This window comes from Centroberyx affinis, unplaced genomic scaffold (assembly GCF_046629955.1).
Source record: "Centroberyx affinis isolate AG114_WGS23_722 - 3 ecotype Tasmania unplaced genomic scaffold, CSIRO-AGI_Caff_v1 ptg000051l_1, whole genome shotgun sequence".
Classification (NCBI taxonomy): Eukaryota; Metazoa; Chordata; class Actinopteri; order Beryciformes; family Berycidae; genus Centroberyx; species Centroberyx affinis.
Window position 1 is genome coordinate 314,005 of NW_027278763.1, and position 26,007 is coordinate 340,011.

At 40.5% G+C, this 26,007-nt stretch overlaps 1 protein-coding gene across 1 annotated transcript; it reads left to right on the forward strand.

Moving 5' to 3' along the window:
• The first annotated feature begins 3,747 nt into the window (after positions 1–3,747).
• Positions 3,748–25,079, forward strand: igsf5a (immunoglobulin superfamily, member 5a). The gene is made up of 8 exons (XM_071518606.1): positions 3,748–3,832; positions 14,126–14,437; positions 20,858–21,151; positions 23,144–23,263; positions 23,722–23,746; positions 23,853–23,947; positions 24,086–24,150; positions 24,972–25,079. The coding sequence occupies exons 1-8, from the start codon at positions 3,748–3,750 to the stop codon at positions 25,077–25,079; spliced, it is 1,104 nt and encodes a 367-aa protein (XP_071374707.1).
• The last annotated feature ends 928 nt before the right edge of the window (positions 25,080–26,007 follow it).

Consider the following 26,007-nt stretch of genomic DNA (forward strand, 5'->3'; position numbering starts at 1 on the left):
GTTTATTTGAGCGTTACCCAACTTGAAACCAATATGGCTCTTCTACACTCTATAACATGTAGATCACGAAAGTGAAGCCACCACACCAAAAATAAATAGCAGAAAAAGCCTCTAACTCAGCATATCCTCATGTTTTGGGATAAAAGGTCATATTTATTGTTATCCATGATGAACCACTGTACAATTTTTAATTAATTAATATAGATTCTTAAATTAATATGCTTTTTGCAAACCAATGTTTCAAAACATAAACATTGACCATTTTGGCCTAATTCACTCTCAAGTAAGATGTAGAGTCCACAGTGGAAACAACGGCCATAACAAATCTGCAGAAATGCAATCTATGACTGGAGAGAACTAAATATTGAGGCATCAGTGTTTCAACCGAGGGCGCCATATTAAAGTGATTATGGATTGGGCTTTAAATTGATCTGCTCATGCGTTCTACCAAAGTGGAAGAAAATAAAGGAGAAGGAATTCCTTGCTTCTTCTACCTTCAGAGTCAATTGGATTTTTAAATTGCGACAGTGACACTTGTCCATTCAAAAGGCCTTTCCTTATCTTATCAAACTACTGTGCATGACCTGGGCAGGTTCTGAAGTGGCCACAATGCGAGCAAAATCCAGTTTGGGAATGTTCAAAACTATGCAGTCTGGTGATTGGATGATAAAGGTTGCATTTAAAGGTGCAATGTGTAATATTTCAGTTTTCCTGAATAATAATATGACTAGTAAATATTAGCAGGGGTTGCTGAATGGTAGTGAGTGAAACAAAGTGAACAGCCATGGTGCATGCGCTACGGAGATTTCGGCATTCACAAACACAGGAGCTGAGGCTGTGTTGTTGTTGTTGTTGTTGTTTGAAGGCCCTCCTACCAATCCAATGTTGTACCCTCCCACGCCTGTGACGCCCCCACGCCCAAAGACTTGGCTCACACTTGCAGTCCTCTGCGAATTATGCAGCGATCACAGTGAATTGAAAGCTACTGAAGGTATTCAAAGGCATGTACAGCAGCTCTAATGGCATCCAACAGGTACAAGGACAAAGATAGGCGCAAGGACTAGGCTGGAAGCTAGCTAGCGTTAGCATATCTGGGTACTTTATCTTTTGTTTGTTTATCTTGACTAGCTAGAAGTGCTATAGCAGTAATAAGTGGCTTGTAAATACGCCTTGTAGAGAGAACATCAGGCCAAGGTCTGTTCAAAAATCTGACAGTTTGTTTCTCCGTTGCTCATTGGCAAAATGTACCTTGGTACCATATAACTTGAAACTTTTTTTTACTAACCAGTAGGGTGTTCTGGTAAATTCAGCATGTATATAATCTGCCAAAGAGCTCGTCTTTTAATAAAATTGATTTTATATTTGATTCACGCCCGCTGGCTCAGCAGTGTATTTGGGAGGAAGAAGACTGTGGAGTAGCCGGCACATCTGGTCTAAAAATTGAAAATGTATAGAAATAAATGCAGTTTGGTGGGTAATATGTCTGCCGAATTGAAGAGTGGTGATTAAAATACATAAACCAGCAAAAGCTGGCATGTGCTTGAGGAGGGGCCAAGCTGTGTATCTACTTCGATTTGTTATTCAGTCACTGAATGATAGAAGTCAGCATTGAGCCAGAAAATAACCATGGTACCTCTAAAAGACAACTTTAATCGCAGCAAATGTTTTGGCGCAATATTATGCAATAAGCACATTTAATTTCATTGTCCTAAGGCAATTTTCTTATTTTGGGCATTTTTCGAAAAGCCCATTCATATTTTCCCAGGATTTTGGAGCACACACGGAGATGCTAACCTATGGCATACAAGATGACGCAAAACAAATTTTGCAAGAAATTCTTAAGTGCTGAAATGCTGAAATGCTGTGCAGAGGACTGATAGTTTGATTCCAATGTTCTGGTAATTCATCTTTAACACAGGCTACAAAAAAAGGATACCAGTTAGCTACAGCAAGTATGAAGATAAAATCTCTTTGATTACAATCATATTTCACCATCACTGCTTCTTTGTTTTATTGCCCCCTCCACGAAAGCTGTAATTATTTGCTGTTTTTGAGCATTTGGCTAGCCTTCACCAACCGTTGCTCCCTCACACTGTTCAATACACATAACTCCTGCCCGTGATTCCTTTATCGTCAGAGCCACACACTCATTCTACTTTTCCATTTCATGGGATGTTAGAATGGAAATGGTGAATTAAATGGGCAAACCCAGCTTGTTAAACTCAAAATGGATACATTCAAAAGATGTAGGTCACATTTTGTAGGGCGCATTTTTGTAGAAAGGGTTATTTATTGAACAACAGAAACAAGTTTTATGAAAATAAATGCCTCGCTAGTTATGGTTCTTCTTGCCTCTAGCCAATGAGTGCACACCGTTTTGGGGACTGTTGTGAGGAATCCACGAGTCAATGGCAAATTCATTCAAGAAGAGGAAAATTGCAGGACAATGTAGTGTTTATACACCCATTTAAATTTGCAAAAAATTGTTTTCGATTATTTTTTTTAATTCAACCTTTACCCGGGTCAGTGTTCTAAAGTTCACATTTCTCAAACAGGAACTTCTCACTGCCATTTGGAGCCACCAACGTGTGAAGTTGACTAGTGCTGCTTTAAAACAATCAACTTAGCATTAACACTTTCCAACTGCTTCATCTTCCTTAGTCCACACAACTGCTTTAAACTTGATAACAGTAACCAGTTCCACAGGTTTCCAGTGTTTCTGTAGACAACTCCACTCAGAGAGGGCAGAGATCACAGAGGGTTTGCTTTCCCATCCCCTTCTGAGCTTTAGGGACAGTCACCAGAAATGAATACTTGGACCTTAGAATATCCTGTCCTCTACGTTTCTGTGTAATATAGCCTAAACAGACTTTTCCTGCATGGCCTTACTGCTAACAGTAGGCCTATACCAGTGACAGCTTCGGCCTGCACAGAGGTGACCAGGCAGCCGTGGAATATACTGTGAAATGAAGATTCAGGGCCTTACAGATTGTGATGAATCTCAAAGCACAATGATAAACAGTATCTGACATTCATAAATGACTGATCTCGATAATCAAATACACATAAAATATAGCACCACAGCTGTTCCTTTTATATATATTTTTTAACACGTTGTTTGGTGTAGGTTCAATTAACTGAACTCAATACAAATGCTGATTTACACCTATAAATCCTGCATTGATGGCATAAATCCTACATTCAAAATACCAGGCTTGCTTTGAAGCATGTAATGCATTCTGCTTTTTGTTCATTTTGTCAGTGTCTTAGCCAATACAATGGATTTGAACTGGACTTGGAACTTGGAAAACTTGGAGCACAGCCACTTTATACTGTACTTTAACAGAAACTATTATACGTGGTAAAATGATGACCGGACAGTGTCACGATATGGGTTTGCATGGCAAAAATCCACCACTAAGCACACTCAAAAGGTTATTTTAAACAATATATCAGATGGGTCATTTGTTCATTCATTCATTTTTTACAGCATGATCTTTCTATTCCTTTGTGGTGGACTGTTAAGTTACACATCAGAAATCAGCGGGGGCAGGGAGGCCTCTGGGGAGCCTGTGAGATCTGCTGATAAAAAAGCAGCTAACAAGCCAGTCACCTGGCCGTGTTACACGACCATAAGGTCCAACTTGCAAAGCGACTTGCAAAGTTGTTGTTTTCACTCTAGCTTTTCTCTGCCCTGTCTTGCCCAACTGGCTTTACAGGAAAGAAAAATCTCCATACGGTACAAGTATGTGTTCCTGTGCTCTGCGGGAGACTCGGCATGTCAAGACGACCGGGGGAGAAAATGAGGGCGAGGCGGGGGAAGGAGCGTTAGGTGGGTCTCACATAACAATGCTAACTGTTGACTTGGGGGAAGCCTTTCCATCACAGCTGCTGCCTGTTGCTGTCCTCCGTCTCCTTTTCACTCTCTCTCGTTTTCCCTCTTATTCTCCCGAGTCCTCGCGCCGACACCGGGAGGAAGGAGCGGGACCAAATATAACTCGGTGATTGTTTGAAATATTATTGTTTTACCTTGCAGGAAGGGGGTAATAATGTGAGGTAATTTCATGGTTTCTTGTTTTTATTTCACGGTGCGAGTCGTTCATATAGCGCTTTGTGATAGAATGAATGGAGCATTGAGTCGTCTGCTTAGAGGTTACTGAAATAGAGACCTTGGCATAATCCTCAGGGGAGAGAGCGACAGGATGAAGGTAAAGGTGACCTCAGCCAAAGCCTCTTTGAGGGAGGGCAACTTGTTAATTTATCTTCTTCACTCTCTCTCTCTCTCACACACACACACACACACACGCACCATTTGCTGCCGGCTGTTGGTTCAGTCAGTTAGACCAAGAACAGGTGAGACTGGGCAGCTGTGTTGAGCATAAACAGTGCTTTCAGCTCTATTTCCCCACACTGCAGGCCCTAAAATAAAGGGCGGGTCACTGTAGTGTAGAATGTGCTGCAGGTAGGGAAGAGAGATGAGGAGGTGAGTTATGAATGGATCAGCTGGATGCAAGGAAAAGCTGAGTCTCTCTCTCTCTCTCTCTCTCTCTCTCTCTCTCTCTCTCTCTCATAAGTGGATTTCTCCTCTGTAGTGAATGGTGGCCTTCCCATCTTGAGTGGCAGGTAAAGCCAGATTATTCCAGGCTGTGTGAGAGGGGCATCACCAGCATGGTTCATAGCAATAATCCCATGGTTCATAGCTATATATACAGCATATATATTAACAGAAAAGCAATCTTGTCCAAATGAAACAAAAGGGTGAAAACTATTATGAAGTATTTTTTTACCTGCACATATATTTGTAGAATATTCTGTTTGTCAGACCAAAAAAAAAAAAAAAAAGAAATAGCATAAGATTTTTTGGGGGAGCAAAATATATGTATATGCAGTATACAGTGTAGTCTCCCTGTATGTTGAGCACAATACTGAGCTGTATATTTTCCGTGCAGAAAAATCAGTCTGTTTATTCATTTGACATTTTACAGTTACTTTATGTAAATGAGAGCGCACATGAAGAGTAAAGTCTGAGTGTATTGAATTAAGTATGTGGTGTCTTTGTCTTATGCCATAAATGTAGCGCTAAAAAATAGCAAAAAAACCCCAAACTGTTTTCTAAGCACGGCAGGCCTGCACAAGTGGCCCCCAGCTCAGACTTTGAGTATCACTGCTTCATATTGTCACCATTTCACTAATTTTAGTTGAACCATATGGTTGTGATAAGGACAAATTGAATTTGTGCATTAACAGCAGAATTTACCTTTCTTTTTTAGGTGAAGTTGCAATCACAATCATTGTCTTTAACAAGATGGTATCTTTAATACTTCAAGCTGTGGGTTGATTACTGCAGTAAGTTTTTCTAATGTGCAATGCTATTTTCCACTGGGACTAAACTATGCAGATGTTTTTTGGTTTCCAGTTTATGTGTGTCAGTATATTGACATAGTTGGGAGAATGTTTCATCACAGCCTGATCTAATCAGTGTTTTAAATGCAATACTGTGTGTAACTTCTCTATCTCAATAGGCTGCTTTGTCTTTCCTTTCAGTGGAAATAGCAAAAACTCCTGAAATCAGAGTGAAACTGAAAATGTAGGCTAATAACACATTCACAATTCAAATTAAAACATCAGGAAAACGTTAAAGGAACAGTTCAAAAGGTCAAAAGAAACAAACTACATCTTCACATGGGCAATTTCTAAAACTAGAATACTGGGTTGCATTTGTCCTCTCAGCAGTCAAAGGAATTTGTCTTGTGCTGTCTATGGAGAGGAGCACCCAGACCCGCGTTTACCAGAGCCATTTACATGTCAGAGAGGACCGAGTCCTGCCCCAGTGGCAGCAGAGCCTAATAAGCTCAGTAACAATAAACCCTAGCCGGCTTTAGCCATTGATTAGCCCATTGGATGACACCTCAGAAACAAATCCCACAATAGGGATTAATGCGGTGCTTCGGGGGCGTGCCTTTGTATTTGAAAAGTATTGTATTGTAGGGCCATATCTCATTCCCTCCCATAGATGAGGGGGCAATTTAGTGGAACTAATCTTTGGCGGCAAATAGTGAAAAGACACAACAGAATGGTGAGTGGACGGAGAGAAGTCAAGCGGCCGACACAATAGATAAGCATGTGTTAGGAGTTATGACTGATGATCTCTGACACAGGGGCTCCGATGGCAGAAAAGGCCTCAGAATCACTTCCACTGCAGGCCATATGCGGGGAATCAGAAGACTACCGTTGCTGACCCTCCCCCACAATCTATTTCCTGTTTTTCATGGTTGTCTGCTTGCCTCTGCCTATACAATACCAGCTGTGTCTGGAGACATTCCAGCTCCTATACTGTTGCCCTCATAAAACCATGACTGTGGGCCAGCGCCCGTACCCAGAACAGTGGAAAAGACAGATCTCACGTCCAACTTCTCCACCGCGCCTTGTAGTATCTGCTAATCAGGAGGTTTCAATGCACACACATTTTGAATGGTTTAGCAGCCGATTATTTCTCCAACTGCAGCATGCTTAAAGGGGCTTTTATGCTATTTGCCAGGTTTGACTGAGTGGAGTTTGGAAAAACATTAAGTGCAAATCAGTAGAGGAAAAAATGACCCTAAAACCATGTGAAGCGGGACATGTATCAGTGTTGGGCTTCAGTATCGCTTCAGTTTGTCATGTAGCATGCTACTATCTTTCATCTACTACACATTTAGCGGACAGCATTTGTGTGTGTACTGAACAAAGTTTGGATACGGCAGGAAAAAAACAGGAAATAACGAAATAACATGCTATCAGGGTAAACACCTCTTGATCCCCATCCAAAATGCATAATTTTAGATTGTCAATAAACCAAATTAATCACGTTTTGTGTTTTTGTCAGCTTATGTACGCAGACTTTTACATTAAAAGACTGTAAAATTGTAAGAATTGATAAGGTGATGTTGTAGTGAATCAAAGGTTGGTAACCTATGACTCCAGTTGGTGATCATCATATGGCAAATAACCACCAATATGAAGTAAAAATAAAAAAGTATAGCCTCAGAAAAGGAATAATTTATGTTTTTTTCCACATCTAAATTAGCTCAGTTTGATGCTTTTTACTGTGATCTGTACTCTGAATTCAACTCAAAGAGATTTATATCATCCTCAAAAGGTAAACTCCATTCCACAAATAAAAATGTGTGTAAAGTGAGTGTGTTTACCCTCCACTACATCCCTGTTGTGATGCTAACAGGCATTAGGAGACTGACAGCATCACTGGGGAGTTGGCTCTGTCCCGCCAATACCCGGATGGTCAGTGTGTATCTGTTCTTTGTCATTGGTGTTGCTTGGTAACTTCTGACTTTAAGATGTTCAGCGTCTCTCCATGGTGATGTTGTGGGGAGCGCTGTTACATGTTTACATCCCATACGTACCTGCTCCAGCCTCCAGGGGGGCTGTGACAGGCAGATGAGCAACGTGTAGCTTCACTGCACAGAAACACAAGAGAAGCAGGTTTGTTATCTGAAGGTCGCCAGTTCAAATTCTGTTCAGATGATGAAGGCAAAGTGTGGAGGTTGGAGGTTGGGACACTAAATTTAATGCCTGTGAAGGGCATTTTGAAGCAATGTTTTATTCAAAACCATTTGGACCATTCAAAACCATTTGTAATTATTATTTTCTAACTTTGATCCCTTCAAATAGATATCAATTTATTGCCAATCAATATTTTTCCCTGTAGTTTACATTATATGCCAGACTTTGGTAGTTTAATACCGATGGCAGACATGGAATATGTACCCTATTTTTCTGTTAAGGAACATTACCTACACATGATACAAAAAACAAAATAGTGTGGCGTATTTGCATTCAGCAAAGAAACAGAGTTCACAGACGTTTTTGTTTTATGTGAAAGGTAATGAAATGTATGTAATTCTAATTGTCTGCATATGTAAAATACTGACAATGTGAATGAAGCATAGCAATTTGTATAGGTCTATCATAATGTTACAGAGCCCCCTAGTGGTCAACATATAGAATCTCAGTCTGCCAAGTTAACTTAAGGTTTTTACAGCTCAGTAATCAGAGCAAAGGGGTTTGAATCTATACCATACATCCACTAACCAACACAGCAGCTCAGCCTGAGTTATTGTATAGTGTCTAGTTGACCTTGGTGGTGGTGATCTTGAATCAGCCGTCCCACTGACAGTCATCAAAATGTGTCACAGCTCCACATGCCACTCCGCAGTAGGAGTGTGAACCCTTCTGCAACGAGTCCACACCCGTCCTTCCCACCTTCATATCACCGTCCTGCAGGGCCAGAACCTGAGCTGCTCGTCTGAACTGCAGTTTGGTCGATGGTGAAGTGTTAGTGCTGAAATATTTTGTAGAGAGGTTTGTGATCATGGTTGAGGAGCAGTGATGGTAGTGGTAAATCAAAAGGTGGGTAAACTACAGTATGACCTCCAGTTGGTGAACATCACAAGCCAAGCAACATTCAATATACATAAACAGACATAAATCAATTAGATCTTCAAATTATCATCACATGCTAAGTTGATCATCATATGTCAAATAAGCATTAAATATATAATAAAAATCAATTATAGTTTCAGAAAAGAAATAATCCATCTACTACATGCTATGATGTATACTATAAATTTACAGTATGAATGTCAGCCTACAAAGGAGGGTAAACTCAAATAAACACAAATAAAGAAGGTGATTAAACTGAGTTTCGGTGGGTTTACCCTCCATTACATCCTTGTTGAGGAGTAACAGTTTACATCTAATGGGATTATTGTCATCTGATTACAAAAACATGTTAGTTACTGAAAAAACACAGAAATCAGACTCCAGATACTTGCTGGTTTACTCAGAAACATCAGACACAAGGGGAGATGCATTTTGATTGGAAGTGTTTTATTTGTTAGTGTGTTTTATTTTGATACTCTATTGATCCCTGAGGGACAAGTTCTCTTTTGTCTCCCCCTCCACAGGGAGGTCAGAGGTCAGAGGTCAGATACAGAGCAGAGACCCTGGAACTGGCTTGGATTCAGTGTTTTGCTCAATGACACTTCAGCAGGGCAATGCTTGCTGCTGCAGCAGCTTGAACCAGGCCTTCCAGGTCAAGGACAGTCTGTTCGCTGTGCCACCCTGACTGACTGATGAATCACAATTTTAAGCATGCGATTGGAAATCCATTACTGCGTACAATCTAAAGATAACCTTCACACCCTTGTTTGTAATGATACTATAAATAAGCCTTATTTGACCCTAGGTAGCTCATAGGCCAGGAGCTTATCTACTTTTTCTGTAGCTTGAAGCAGCTTAAGTCCGTCAGCGCACCGTCCCGGACAGGATGCCAGTTCTTACCCACAGCCCATCTCTGTCAGTGGGGAATGCTATAGAATGAAACCTTTTCATGTTTACAGTACGATTTGGCTTTGGGTCGAAACCCAAACCTCTCAGTATGACGGTAGATAGGTGATACTGCAGCATTGCGTTCAACTTAAAATAACAGTGTAATTATTCTAATTATCCTTATGTTCAAGATTGATGACGCTGGTAGTTGAAGTTGATGTAAATCATCCGCAGAGAAGATAGATGCAATACTCTCCATTAAGAACATGGTTTATTTATCAAAGGCTTCAAAACATATTTTAAAATAAATCCTCAAAATAAATCCTATTTTTAATAGAGACTTGGAGCATTGTGATTTTCTTGTCTGACATTTTAGGGGGGACAGTATTTCAAGAATTTACATATGGTTACCCTTTAAATTATGACTCCATTGCTGTAACCATGGTGTAATTAAACAGTAATTAAACTGTAACAATATATGTAATTAAACAGGAACTATATATGTATGTGTGTGTGTGTGTGTGTGTGTGTGTGTGTGTGTGTGTATATGTGTGTGTGTGTGTGTGTGTGTGTGTGTGTGTGTGTAATCTTTTATCAGAGAAGAAACTGGTCTCTGTTATATCTTTCTATTATCTTTTTATTAGTGGTGGTTGGTAGTCTGCATCCAGTTCTGTCTAATTACACTGTAATAAGGGAAAACAGGTGATTTGTAATCGAAGTGTTATTGTTATTCTTCTTGCCTATGACAGTCTAGGTTCTCTCTCGCTCCATTTCAAACAACTGGAGAATGAATGATGATGATTTCCAACAGAGTTCCCGTGGGTCATGGGATTATCATGGAATATTGAGAGGTTTATTCCAGACAGGGAAAGTCAGTGAATTTGATTAATTCTTTGGGGAAGTCAGGGAATATCATCAAATTTTACAAATGGGTCACTTTACAGGATTATATCAGAATGTGTTTTTTTTTTTTTTTTTTAACTTGTTTCACACATTCATTGCATTAGATAAGATAGGATAAGATGAGATAGCACTTTATTGATCCTCTTGAGGAAATTTGGGATTTTCAGATGTTTTTCGCCCAGCTGTAGTGGAAACCAGACTGTTTACCCCTTTCGAACCTTTCTGAGCTGAAAAGCAACATTAACAAACCAGGAGGGAATGACATTTTTAGGCCATGGAAGCGTGCCAACTTAGAAATCGAAAGTCATGGAAAAGTCATGGAATTTTACATCTAGGCCAAAGTGGGAAAAACCTGTTCCGATGAATAAAAGACATAATTTGACATGAAAACTCATTTAACAAATGGACATAACAGATAAACTGCCTCAAACTGGCTGCGTTCAAACACTGTAACCTCTACCATGTACATTAAAGGGTCTCCAAAAGTGATGTTTTGGTGAGACAGCCCACCTCCTTTAACTGTGTACTCTGCCAGCAGGGGAAAACTTGAGCCTTACATTCGGTGACAGACACTTGCTCTGAGTCAAGCAGCTGTTTGAGACAAGCCTTACTGACTCACAAGTATGCAGATAAGGGTAATAATGGCCTGGACCTTTGCTCCCTGCGTGAGTTTCACAGCCGTAGGTGGAGTCCCGCTGCTCACCTGGTGTTTCAGGAAATGAAGCTTTGATCCGTTTCACACAGCACAGCGAGCGCCGCCACACACAGTAAGTTTGTTGGACAGACGATGCTGTCGCTTCTGAGGAATATTGAGTTGTGGATGGAGACATTTGATGTAATAAGATGGTTTGAAAGATATATATGTTAGGTTAGCAATGAGTGTGTGGCATGGAAAAGCTATAACAGAAGGTAGACAACATGTACCACCTTGAAAACAAGTTGGTTTTATAGTAAGGAAGTATTTAAGATAGAAGGATAATATAGGCCTATTTGCTAATTTATTTGACGTATTCATGTTGGTGTGTCAATATGAAGCTTAAATGTTATACCAGAACTGAAATTCAAGCCAGTTTGTGCAAGTGTGTTTCCCACAAGAAATGTGAAAAACGTTAATAGATTTCATAAAAAGATCATTTCAAACAATCAAACAATATGTAAAAGCATTACTGCAATATTAGAAATGAAAGTTTTTGTGTCTTAAAAATCAGTTCAGTCAGTATCTATGAATGTAAACAACTCTCCTCCCCAAGCTAGAACTGAGCTACACCTCTAACTGAGGATGCCATCAACACTGGCAGTGAAATAAAGTCTGAGTGTGTGGACTCCTCAATAAGCTTCATTTCATAGTAAAGCTTAAATTAATTTTTTCAGAAAATGTATCCATATACCTGCAAAATCCCTGTGAATGCTGTCACAGTGTCCACAGTCAGGCTGCTGTTCACTGTCACTTCAGAGCAGCTAAAGGAAGAGTTGCTTTGCAACATCGAAGACTAATACTGCCTGTCTTCTTTCAAGCTTTGGAAAAGACTTGTCCATGTATACTAAACCATCCAAGATCATACGAATATGTGAATTCTGTTTTGTGATGGATTTTCATTTAAAACACTAAATTCATGTACAATAACCCTTTCTGAACCTTTTACACTGTACTTTGCACACTGTTTTGCTTATGTAGGCTGTCACCATTGTACTTTTTTGTCTTTCAGGATAAGAACAATAGCATGACTGTTGGAAAACATGGCCAGTCTCTTCCTCATCTATTTATTACTGTGTGCAACTGAAGGTCAGTAGCTATTTATGTATCAAGTAATATAAATAAGCCTGCTGAATATGACAGGATCTAGAAAAATAACACCAGTCTCTTTGACAGACAACTATTCACCTTCTATAGTTTTACATGAGTTTGGTGTCCAAATAGTTGGCTAAGCTTTACTCCTACTTAATGTTTATGAATAGCAACAATCTATATTTACACAAATATTACCTGTGCAATGCCTTAATAATGCCAGTTTAAAATCCCAGGGAACATTGCTAAATCGATGGGATAAGATGTAGATAAGATGAAAGTTTCATGATGAAATAAAATGTTAATATCCCTCATATCCATTCCTGGTTTGGGTGAATCAACTGAACCAACTCCTAAAGAAAAATCAAAGTGTGAATATGGCATTATACAATTTTAGACTTGTTAGTCAACTTGAAAACTATTCTTTGTCTGGAACAGTCCTCTCCTAGAATACCCACTTTTCTGTCTCCTGCTTTGACATCTGGAGTGATTTTTCAAAGGAATATTACTTTGCAAATAATCACACTGTGGAAATTGATATCACTGCATTTTAAGTAGTAATAAGTGTTTAGATCTCCGAAGTGAGCTGAATCTCAAGCCACCAATTTATTGCTGGTTGTCAGAAATGGGAGACAAATGCTCTTCCTCATGGCAGAGGGTGACAGGTCAATAGATCCAGTGTAATGCCTTTTGAATACTGCAACATGCACAACAAACAAAAAGCAAGAATCATTACCCTTGGTGTTGTTCAGAAAGAAAAAGCAGAAAGACTTCCAAAATGAAGTGTGGGCATGTAATCAGTTTTCTCATCACAATGTAAACACACTTGCTCATTCCAGACACGGGTGACACATGTGCTGAGTAGAAGAACCATTGGCACAGGTTTACCTCTGCTAGGGTGCGGTAATAGCAGAAAACAGCCAGAGAAACGTTCAGGAACTCTGCCATGACTTTAACGCTCGACATGTGAAGGATCAGTCCAGATTAATGTTCTGTTTGAGTTTCACTCTTGTCAAAAATGAACAATCAATGTCCGTTGTAATATTTAAGAACCTTGAACAAACTCAAACATGTCTTGAGCACCGAGCTGAACAAAAAGAGTGATGTGTGCTTTCACAACATGAAGGCCTTCCCATTTCAATTCAGTTGAAGTTGTCTGACTTAGGACATTACACTATATTGATGTATGCTTTGTTTTCTCACATTGAATTCCAACATTTTGACCTAGTCATACAGTTCTACAAATATTCTACAAATGTGACTCGACTTTCAAATATGAACATATATTCCCTTAAAAAAGTAAAGGGAACTGTTTGACTGTTAGTCCCCCTAATTTACTGAAGTAGAAGTAATTCACAACGCTGCACTTTAGCCCTGCGATTTATGTGCTGCCTGTCACAAAGAGATCTATAGGATTGCCATTCAACTATAAGAAAAATAGGCTAGGCACAAAAAAATTGAGTAGACTGCACATGATTTACCTCCTGTTGATCAGTAAGCATTAACATTAACCCTTCAATCCATTCCATCAATTATGAACATGTTTATATAAGGAATCACTGCCAATAATGTTAAGCATAAAGTTGAAATGAAGAAAATGTGTTAGGTTATATAGGGAGGGAGACCTAATATATATATATACCTGTATATGTAATGCTCCCCAGCAAATGTTTCTATCCCTGTGTATGAAATGTTGCTCTCACTCCTTTTTTAGTAACTTAATTAAATAATAGCAGGTACTGAATGAAAGCCAAGTTTCATTCAGTACAGTCAGTTTGAACAGCACAATTCCCTCTCCATTCATTCGACAGCATTCAACATCAGCACAAATGCACAGCAACTCTAGATGCACAGTAGAGCAAAAAAGTGGATTGAAACCCAAATCAAGCCTATAGCTCCTCAATACGAGAGGATGAGTGATGAATTGCGTCAATCGCATTAAATCAATACTGACATCTTGGCACTGTTGGAAAGATGCACTGCACTAAACAAGATAAAGAAGCCATTGCTGTAAAGACAGGATCCTAACAGTGGTATTTTCCCTCTCTACTGTAATAACCTCCACTCCTTGTCTCATTTCTACCTGACTTGTCATCTCTGTATTTTCAGGGGTGTCAGGACAGTTCCACCTGGAGCCCCTGAACGCTACGGTGCTACAAGACTCAGACGTTCGATTTAACGCCACTGTGAAGGGAGAATGGCAGGTGATGACCTGGAATGTCCAAGAATTGCTGGTCCTGACCATCTACGCAACCGGCTTCACGTCCTCGTCCTCAGATCAGTTTTCTGCCCAGAACTGCTCCAGTGACACCAGCTGCGTGGAGTTCACCATCCATAACGTCACCCGCAGCGACTCCGGACCCGTCGTCTGCACTGTGCAGGGCCACTATGGATCAAGGACGGCCCAGCTCTTTGTACAAGGTAGGGTCAGTCATCGACCATTAACCCTACTTATATACGCTCAGGGGTTATGGGTGGCATGGTGGCCTGGTGGTGCGACTTCAATGTGGAAGAACTGAGTTCAAGCATTCACCCTGCTGAAGTGTGCTTGAACAAGACACTGAATTCCTACCAGCTCCAAAGGCGCTGTTTTGTAGCTGACCTCTGACATTTGACCTCCCTGTGGATGGGGAAAGCAAAAAGAAGCAAAAAGAAATAATATCCCATTACTATTACCCTCTATGTTGTTGCCATTCTGCGATGCTGAGATGTACTGCCTGGGCCCAGAAATCATCCTAATCATGATGCTCTTTTTTTTTTTATTAAACTCATTTAAGTCATTTATTAGTGTTTTGAGCACGTAGTGCAGTAACTCTGTTGAAATTGTTAGGATTATTATTTTCTCCAGTAAAAGTATCTGTAGCTAAGAAACCGTAAAACCCACAGCAACCAAACTTGGCAGGTATGTTTGAATGGTCAACTGCTGCTCAGGCAAAAAAAAAATGACACCAGATGGTGGCACTAAAAGGAAAACTGTACGTTTTGGCATATCTATATATATATATATATGTTTATATATGTCTATATATGGCCTATAACATCTCAACCTTGGGGAAAAAAATCCTTTTTTAATAGATTCCTTGGGTCAAGCCAAGTCAGATGCACATAGTGGGGTCAATTTCCGCCATATTGGATTTTCCGCCATTTTTTATTTTATGAAAAAGTGTTTTTTCGCTTCTTCTTCAATTTTTGACTTTTTGCATCCAAAATGTGTACACAGCACTATCAAACCGAGCTACACAAAGACATGGCTACAATTAGCTAACAAACTTGACCCGGAATGTCGCTAAGTGGAACAAGCACAGATCCTGTACAGACCCACGGCACGTGTTCAATTCTATGCATGGAAGCACTGCGACACGGTTGAATTACCTGATTCCACTAACATTACTTAAATACCACAAGGTAACGTTAAAGGCACCTACCGTTAAAGTCTGTATGGCAGCGAAGATGAGTTACTGTCTACAAATCCCTGTCACTAACTGTGGAATGTTAAGTTTCACTTTTGTTTTCACACCGGGAGACTGTGGATTGAGTTCAATGCTGCTGTCTGTACATCTCCAAATTACAGACATGATGTGATGCGCACATCAGGCGCATTAGAGAGCGATTTAGATCCATTTCTTTTCTGAGCTCCAGCTGCAGCTGCAAAGAGCCGAAACTGACGCAGAGTACTAGGCCAACAGGATCAAGACTTTTGAGGTGAAGCAGAAGGCTCTATATGAAATGGAGGAGCTAAAGGAAGTGCTCCACAAAGAGAAGATTCTAAACACCCTTGATGCTGAAAAACATGAGGCGATGATTCTGGGCCTGCAGCGTGAACTTTCTGAGAAATACATCAGTGAGAAGGAGGCCCTCTTCCAAGCTGAGGAGCTTAAGGAAGCGCTCCAGCAGGAGAAAGAGGCCCAAAAGACTTGCCTCGCCTCGTCTCCCAGCTGGCTCAGCAGAAGGAGCAAAGTGACAAACACACCAGGATCACTATTGCTCTAAAGCAGGCTGAGCAGCAGCTGGAGAGCCGTCTTCTCCGGTGGCAGGAGGAGAGAACCGGTCTCCTCAAGGCCCGAGATGACACCCAGCAGGCCCTGGAGGAGAAGAAGAGGGAGATGGAAGAGAGAGAGAGCAGCGTGCTGGCCAGCATCACTGATCTGCAGAGGGAGGTCAGTGAGATGCTGGAGAAAAAGAGGAAGAAGCCCAGCCGGCTGCAGAGGCTGATGGACGCTCTGAAACCGACCCGCAAGGAGAAGAAGAAGAAGGAGGAGTCCGCTTCCACCCAGGACTCCAACAAAATCTTCTGATCTTCAAGCAAACCTGAGCACAATAACACCTGTGCTCAACCACACACACACACTCAACCCTCACCACACACACCACCAACCCTAACCACACACACACCACAAATCTTTTCACTGAGTGATCATAAAGAACTGAATCTCATAAAAGAGACAACGTAAGTGGATTTGTATGCAAGTATAGATGGTTCCACCATTGTAGTGATGGTAAGCCACTGCTTTCAGCCCTGCTTTTCCATGTTAAAGTTACAAAATATTGGTGTAAGTGGTATATAAGTGGTATATAAGTGTTTCTTTACTTCTTCTTCAGTCAAATTGGTGTGTTGAGCTCGAAACACTATCATCACCACTTGCGGTTATGTATTTTACATTGAAATCCCCTCAGTATGTCAGTGAGTAGTGAGTGCGGTGTAGTGACTGGGCCGTGCTCTGGAGAGCAGCAGAGCACATTGTACACTCTACTAATCTGTCCCCTCAGCCGCCTATGGCAACATTATCTTATGACAATACCAGCATGTAAGAATAGTATAGAGTTCACTCATTCTTTTACAGCGAGACTGAGCTTGGTTTGGTCTGGACAGTTTTTGTGTTGTAAGCATTCAAAGATAATTAAACAGCTGTATTGCTGTATTGCTGTATTGCTGCTCCGCAGTCAAAAGATGACCAAAGAATCTTTATAGTCACAGTGAAATGAATATTTTTTTTTACCTTGTTAGCTAATGGTTCATGTCATACCCCAAACCTATATAACAGTAAATGGCAGAAAAAAATAACAGAAAATGTACTTTCTTGGATTTTTATGTCAAAATGCCATTACTTTTACTTCCTGGAAAATGCACATTTTCAGTGGTTACTTCATGGTGTACCAGTGGGTGTAGAGTGCATAAGATTTCCAACCAGTGAAACCATCACAGATTTCTGAACACTCCCCCCTCCACCCCTCCCATCATATAAAACCTGCAACTTCACAACTTTCAAAGTGACATAACTGCCAACCATGGTGGTGCATTTTTGAGCATTCACCCCTGAAAACCTTGTTTCCCTTTCCTAAGACACCATGGTTGTGTCCCGATGGCTGGAAATTCTTCATTTTGAAGAATCTGGAGTTTGTGGCAGCTCAAGATTATGCTAATTGTGAACCAAATCTGTACAACATAGCAGGAGCTTTTAGTGATATTGCCTCAAAGAGGTCATACACTCATTATCAGTAGAGACTAGATGAAGGAACTTTTTACACAGACAATTTCAAAAGAAATACATAGTTTCCATTAAAATCACCAACCATGGTGCAAAGGTCAGGAATACAGCGGAAGGAAAGCTACTGCAGTTGCATTATGGTTAATTATACTTTACACTTGCCTGCACACTCACTCTCTCTCTCTCTCACTCTCTCTCTCTCTCTCTCTCGCTCTCTCTCTCACACACACACACACACACACACACACACACTTTTTTGTAAGTATGATACTAGATGGCCACTTTGTGACCCAGTGCCATGAATAAGGACTCATTATATCCACATCAACTTGCTACATGGAAAAAACTATGTTTAGGCAAAATGTGTTTTTTAACCATCTTACAGTAATTTTCATCCACACTAAAACATGACTTGGAAATGTGAGAAAAGCAATTATTTAAAAGACTTTCAGCGGCACTCCTCGGGTGGGTGTGTGGAAAAACTAGCCTGATGTGTGTGGTCTGGCCATTGGCGTGTAAAAATGTATTTGTGAAGGAAAAAAGAGGGTAACTACCGGCTTGGGGAGGGTTGTTTTGTTGGAGAATGAGGATAGCCTAATAAAAACCTTTATGGCCTGTATCACAAAACTTGATTTCAGACAAACATAGAGGGGGTGAACAAAATAACGGAAACACCACATGAAAAATGACTTCATGCAAAGGCAGCTACACAGATGAGTCATAACAAGTTGCATGCCAGTTAGCAGCATGTGTCCGATAATCATTACTTTTATATGTGAATTTTCAAAGCAACATGAGGAAATTGGCAGACTTCCAAGTTGGTGCCCAAAGTTCTGGTGCGTCAGCCACAAAAACTTCAAAAGTTATTAAATGGGAACAGTCTGGAAAATCATGGCAACATATGTCAAACAGAGACAAACTGCACTGACAAAGAGCTGCCGCAAGTCGAAGCTCATTAACAGGGATTGATGGACAACCCACAATGTCCACTGTCAAACATGGTGGAGCATCTGTAATGGCATGGGCAACCATCTTGTGGGCATCATTTGGTCCAATGATCGCTCTGCATGCACAGCCAAGGAATATGAGTCCATTTTACATGACCAGGAAACACTTTTCCCTCATGATGTTCCCATAATCCAACATGATAATGCTATCTATACACACTGCTAAACAAATTCAAGAGTGGTTTCATGGACAGCAGGAGGAAGTCAGACTCCATCCATGGCCTCTCCAGTCATCACATCTAAACATCATTGAACCTTTATAGGAAGTAGATTTCTACCTGCTTCACCCCTCAAAGAACTGGAGGCTTTGGTGAAGAAAGGTCCGATATCCATCACACACAGTTCAGGATGCAGCATGACAGCAATATCAGGAGGACTGAAGCTGTTCTGAAGCCAAAGATAGATACTTGATATTCATATATGTAGTGTTTCCATTATTTTGTTCACCCCATGTAGTTTCCAGTATAATACTGTATGCCAATCTCTATATGTATGAAACCTCTGAATCCATTAATCAAAAATCAAAAAAGGTGTTTCCTCTTCTGTGTTCAGTCATGTTTATTTAAACACAGAATGTTATGTCAGATTCATGTCACAGATTCATGAATCTATGGGAATAGATATGCAAATGTATCGTAGGACTATGTTGTAGAGTCATGCATATGTAATATATGACTTCAGGGGTGCTTATTGTTTTACAAGCACAGGCTTATAAATTTTGTATAAGCGGAACATGTTTTGACATCAGATGCTCAGAAATGGAAATATGGGCCCTGAGAGAAAATGTCTGACATGTTGGATGTTTTGATAAGAGTTAATCTCTCTAAAACTAAATTGAGAAACACTTTGTTGCTGCCATCAGAATGAGCACTTCCCCAAGTCAACTCAACTCTGCCCTGCCTTCATCAATAGCTTTGGTTTGGGTCCCTGGGATTACACATCACTCAGATGGGGAACACTGAACACATTCCCAATAAATATCTAGCTCTGTTTGCCAGTTTGCCAATCAACCGGCCTCCTGTTGGCAAGAATAGCACACATTTCAACCTGAGCCCTTATACAGCAATATAAACTGAATCAAACAAAAAAGCTGCATCTGTGTGCCGCCCTCCTCTCATGTGCAGACAGCTAAACCAAACTGTAATCTGGTGATAATCTCAGTCAAACATCTGCGCTCCAATGGCTGGCTTTGATTGGATATTGATTGTCTCATGTTCCTAAGGTGTTGGAGCCTTATCTCATGCCACTGATTTGGACCTTCCTGATTACAAACATATTCTCTTCCATGTAGCGAAACCCCCAGCCCAGGGTAATAAGTCCACTTAATAGACCTGCCAGTGATTACATTGATTGTTTACTCTGATGCCCTGTGTAAGGAAATGTTAACAAAGGATACTGGCAATTGAATAGCGAGCACTACTGAATAGCAACCAAATGTGAGCTAAAGATATTTTCATGTTAAAGGAATACACCAAGTTTTTGGGAGACTGTTGGTCAACTTACCAGTTACTGTAAGTGATGAGAACATAGACACCAAAATCACCCATGTGTCCCCGGTCATTTTCTCTGGTCTCTTTAGCATACACTATGTTGAGTGATAGTGGGCAACTAGCATTATCCAGACAACTGACCTTGTAGTAATTAAAAAGTTGTTAGTGGTTTTCATTATGTGGCCTGCAGATTTCTACATTTTAAAAATGAAATATCATTAAATCAAATTAGCTGATGAATTTTGGAACTATTTCAGGGTAGAAACCTTGTATTCATCCGCTGTGCAGTGATTTTTAGCTGTACACAGTCTCCCATCGCCCACCTTCACTTCCTATGGAAACAGAGAAAGTAGTCCCTGTTAGTTCAAAACAGAATGTTATTTTTATATCATATTTTGTGTAAATTATTAAATAATCATTAAATTAAATTAATCATTTAAGATTACTTAGCATTTAGCTTTAGAGCTGCTGCAAGTTCTCAGTTTTTTACTTTTAAGATAAAGGAAGTCGCCTACTATCACTCAGCATACTGTATGCTAAAGTGTGAGTGAATGATCTACCAGGGACACATGGATGATTTTAGTATCTATGTTCTCATCACTTAATGGCTTGACCAATGCTGCAATCTCCCAAAAAGCTTGGTGTATTCTTTTAATGATGACAGGGTTTCCCAAAATATATGTCTGTGGGCGCCAGAGCGTACTGCAGTCTGCACTGCTGACCTACAGTATCTCTCCACTAGTTTTGACTCACCATCCTATTCTCTCCCTGTACGTCCCAAGAATCCCTCACTTAACCAAATGTCCATCCCTTCTCTCCCCTCCCCTCCATTTCTCTGCCCTCTCTACTGTTTCCCAGAGAGCGGTACAGTAGACATCCTGGGCGGGAACGTGACAGTGGTCCAGGACCAGCAGGTGGAGTTCCAGTGTGCGACAACCGCTTGGTTCCCCGAGCCAACGGTCAGCTGGACCCGAAACGGGGAAGCTGTGAACAGCAGCTTGTACAACACCAACACCACCGCGGCTCATGGAGATCGGTTCAACTCCACCAGTGTCCTGAGATTCCAGGCAGTCAGTAATACCACAGTGGAGTGTCTGGCCACTGTCCCGGCCCTGACAAGCCCACAGTCCAGCTCTGTGCACCTGGTGGTCGGTAAGAAGGTCTTAAACATTTTTTTGCTTTCTATGCATCTGGCACAAAGCCACCTTCCAGCCAAATTGCCAAAAGGTGTAGCATGGAGACGGTTCATGTGCCTGAGTGTACTGAAAGTGGATTTCTATTCATAAAGGTATGAAGTGGACCATGTGTATTTGTTGTCCTGGTTTGACAACCTTTCATTTTTAACCCCCATTCCTCCCCCCTTGGTGCAAAGCAAACAAACATCCAATTCCACTCTTCCAAGTTTGAAAAAAAAAAATGGAGCAAGTCACACATAATCCCAGTGTTTCGTGGTTAGTTGCTTAATAACAAACAAGCAAATGTTACTTTCTTGACTGATATTAAGGCTCAGGACATTTAGCCATATAAGTTCTGTTTTGGCTCATGCACATCATCCATCATGTGTTGGAGTGATCTACTACCATGATTGTTACCATATCTTTGCATCTCTATTGCATCAATGTACTGTCTATTACAAAGTCCTTGTCCTTGCAATGACTGAAAATTCACAAACGAAATAATGAAACCCTCTTCACACCTGGCATTAAAATGCCTCCTGGGTGATTGGATTATAATCCGATAAAATAACATTATATTGGATTTATAAAAAAACAAAGCAAAATCCAGTTGAATCCAGGTAAATGTACCCAAGATGCAGTGAAGATCCAATCATCCAAACCAGGGCTGAAGGAGGTCAGAGACACATTTGGTCATATTAACAACAAATCCACATATAGCAATTACATCAACAGAAACAACCTTCAGTGCAAGGATCCAACCAGGAAGCACACACAAATCAAACAGGCAGCAGGCAGCTCGGATAGAAACATACTTCAACAAAAATGGATTGTCAAAATACTCGGGATGGGGAAGAGCCAAGAGAAGTTTACTGTCATTTCTGAAGGGGAAGTGAGTTCTGCGGCAGACGCAGTCCAGATGCAAGACACATGAGAAGTTAAATGGCCTGAAAGGCAGCTGGATTATCGAAAACATTGTTTTTGTGACTGCAAGGTGCAAGTCTCAATATATTTTAGCCCATGCTAGATACTTACCTAGCTGCACGGTGTGTTTTGGTTGCAAGACTGCGCTTCTTATTACTTTTCTGACTACCTTGCACCACACACACAACAAAAGGTCTTGGGAGGCTTGTTGCTTTTGAGTTCGGTTTAATAATGAATACCGATACATGTCTTATATACGCTTTTTTCATGAGGTTCATGTAATTCCTATATTATTTGTGAAACAGTGCTTGCATGGTTTATAAATTCACTTCAGAATAAAAGCCCTCTTGTATTTTTAACTGTAAAACATATATTCATAAATATCAGTAACTTTTCTTTTGAGGGGGACCTTAATTTCCATCAGAGTAACTAATTTAAAACCCTATATAATACTTCCATGTTTAAAATTCATACGCTCTAATCAGCAACTATTCTCCAGTTGTAGTACTACTAAGTACTACTAGACCAAAGTTTTAAGGCAACTACCAGCATTAACTTCTGTTAATGCTTTAGGCATAATATGTGGGCAGCACTTTTAGTCAGTGTAGGTAAATACATTTGCTTTGAATTGTGGCCAACAATATTCTGTCAGTACACATTGGTTATAACTTACAACGTCATCCATTTTGACACTCATTATTCTGCTGAAGGCAATGTTGCTCACCTTATTTGTTTTTTAATATTGTCTGTTTATCATGTGAAACCACCTGCACCTGAACTCTTACCCTGAGAGAGGAGAGAGAGAGAGAGAGAGAGAGAGAGAGAGAGAGAGAGAGAGAGAGAGAGAGAGAGAGAGAGAGAGAGAGAGAGAGAGAGAGAGAGAGAGAGAGAGAGAGAGAGAGAGAGAGAGAGAGAGAGACTATTCTTTATTCTTTATTTGGATCCCCATCAGCTTCCACAAAGTGGTTGCTAGTCTTCCTGGGGTCCACACTAGACAGACTATAATTTCACAATAACAAGTGATGTGGTGTTTCCCCCCTTACAGTCCCCAAACCCCCTGACTGGACTGTCCTGATAGCTGTGGTCGTCTCCATCGGAGGCTTTGCTCTGCTGGTGCTGCTCATCCTTGGAATCATCTTCTGCTGCAAACGCAGGAAAGAGAAAGGTAAGGCCATGGTCCTCATTATATCAGTATCAATACAACTTATCAATTCAGCTTTCTCTAAAAGGAAGCCAGAAAACAAAAGCCAGATGTCCAAAATCACAAATGGCATTGTACTGGCCTTTGACTGAGGAAAAGATCTGCAGGACGATGTTAATCAGAATAAGATTGGTTTCAAACAGGTCCTCTCTTGGAAGGAAGAGAAGTTGAGCTTGAGTCACACTTGCTGTTTATCATAAGCAATGAGTTTGGAAATTAACATACAGTATCTCACTGACACTATTTCACTGGCTAATCAATCTGATCAAACCACACAAAACTATTTATCACTGTGTGTAGTCCATCCACATGGCTTGAATATGGTTTGAGTTATTTACAGTACATATACACTTGGCATTAACATTACATTTGAAAAGGTATCAAAAATCACTTATCCATAATCTTTTTATGATCCACTCCAGAACGTAACTACCAAGATGAAATGAGGTAGGAAGCCAAAATGCTCAATTTTCGTTCTTATATCTACATTCTGCTACTTTTACATGAAACACAGAAGAAATGCAGTGCTGTATTCTATATGTTTATGTTGCAGGAGAGTGAGGACACAGAGCCAGATGAGTGGTGTCAGTCCAGCTGGACAGAGACAGGGACAAGTGAACCTGGGGTATACGACGGATGGTCAAACAAGTAAGAATGACGAGTGCAAACCCCCCTACTTATGTTATTTAGCCATTATCTTCACATGGATCCTGTATCACAAGTAAAATCAAAACCTTTCCTCCCTCTTGACACTCTTCCCTGAAGATCTCTCCTCTCGGTCCACAGGTGTGACTCCCAGTGAATTAAATGACAGCGGCTTCAGCCAGACAAACCACTCTAATCATTCTGAGGTAGGGGCCAAATTCACTATGGGTTGATGTTTGCTCAGCAGCACACAGTGAGAATCAGTAGAAAATGTTTGCATGCCGGTCACTAACCATGCACAATAAGAGGAGGCCACATATTGCAAGCACAATCACAACATTGTTGCGCCCATGCATACGTAATCCTTTGCAAATTGTGTTTTGAGAGAACACTTGGCACACATGCACCCTTGCAAGGTCAAACACGCTCGCTAGGTGAGACTGCAAGTAAAAAATGGGGCTTTTATAACTATGTACATATTATTCTTGCACTTACTCTTCTTGAGCTGCACCAGGCTTATATGCTTCTACGTGCCTTGCAAGGCGAGAGGTGCTGATATATAGAAACACTCGCCTTAGCTCTCACAGATGAATGGGAAAATTCAGTCTCGCGCTGCAATCTTAGCAAGCTCAGGCGTGAGAATTGCATCAGCTGTGAATTTATTATCTTTAATTATAAAGATGCAAATACCTTTTTTGTATCATTTATTAAGCACGGTACATAATTCATCACTTGATCATTAGAGTAATCTAAGTAATGTATGAAGTACCTCATAAACAAATTTAATATTTAACTCCACAATTACAGGCTCGCAATTCCAAGGTGATTGCCTTTTCAGTGGAGCGATAGTTTATGTTTCTATTTTATAATCTTTGCTTTGGGATATTGCGAAGAGGGCAGGGGTGGTAAAATATAGGTTTATAGTATTCTAACTGATGGAATATTAATGGCAAATCTCATCTATCCTTTGGGAAACAAATTGAACACGTTATCACTGTTGTCACTTTGTTATGCTTTTGATTTATAGATTCCTGAAGTTGTAAACAGTCACCAGGCGGCAAATGGCTACAGCAGCGCCTACAACACTCTGGATGGAGCCGGTGTGAGGAAACACAGACATGTCACCATCGTTTAAGGGCGAGGCGCTTGGATCGAGGATCAAGAAGTGGAAAAAGTCGAGAGAGTTTCGGAACAAACTTTTTGCACAGCACCTTGAAACTTTGCTATTGCTGACTGTGCTTGTATCATGCAGAGTCTTGCCAAACCCAATTCTGTTCGGTCAGCCTGCAGGTGCAGATGTGTCTGAAGCCAACCACACACACACACACACACACACACACACACACACACACACACACAAAAGCCTTGGTTTCAACAATTTGAGGAAAGGTGGGATAAAGGACCAAATCTGCCCAGACAGAACTTTGATGTGCCAGGATAATGTCAAGGCTGTTGTTAATAGAAGGGAGAAGTGAGGCTGGGCGGATCAGAACATGCATATTTTGTTTGCATGCTGTCTGTACACAGCCGTCTGTATATTTTTAAGTCGGATGTAAACGTTAATACAGTGAAAAGCTGGGAAACAGTATTGAAAGCACATTTAGACTGCAAAACAATGCTAAGTTATTTGTTAATGGATGCTTTGGGATCTTCTTCTGGAAATGCCGGATTAAAGGCTGACAACTGAAGCCATACGAGCGCAATAACTGACTGTTGAGTTACTATGTTTGTGTTCTATACTAAGCCCCAAATTCTGGTGAGGCATTATGTAATGCAGCTTCAATATTACAAAGGATCCAGATTAGGGTTCCTTTGCACATCTGTAAAGTCTGCTTATGATGAGGTTATGGGTCCTCTTTTTAATACATGTGATGAATTAATGACACCAATAAACCTAATTTATTGATATATTACTGTAATAAACGTGCATAGCAAGCATTTCAAATAGCCACCATGAAAAACATTCAGCTGCAAATTGATAGCTATAGTCTTTATAATGATTTACAATTCATATGTCATTTATTAGTAGCTTTTGCCCAGCATTTCAACATATTTTCATGTTT

Coding starts and splice junctions, on each gene's coding strand:
- igsf5a (XM_071518606.1), top strand. CDS start 3,748: ATGTGTTCCTGTGCTCTGCGGGAGACTCGGCATGTCAAGACGACCGGG. Junction 21,152..23,143: donor CTCTGTGCACCTGGTGGTCG/GTAAGAAGGTCT, acceptor CCCCCCTTACAG/TCCCCAAACCCCCTGACTGG. Junction 23,747..23,852: donor AACTACCAAGATGAAATGAG/GTAGGAAGCCAA, acceptor TTTATGTTGCAG/GAGAGTGAGGACACAGAGCC.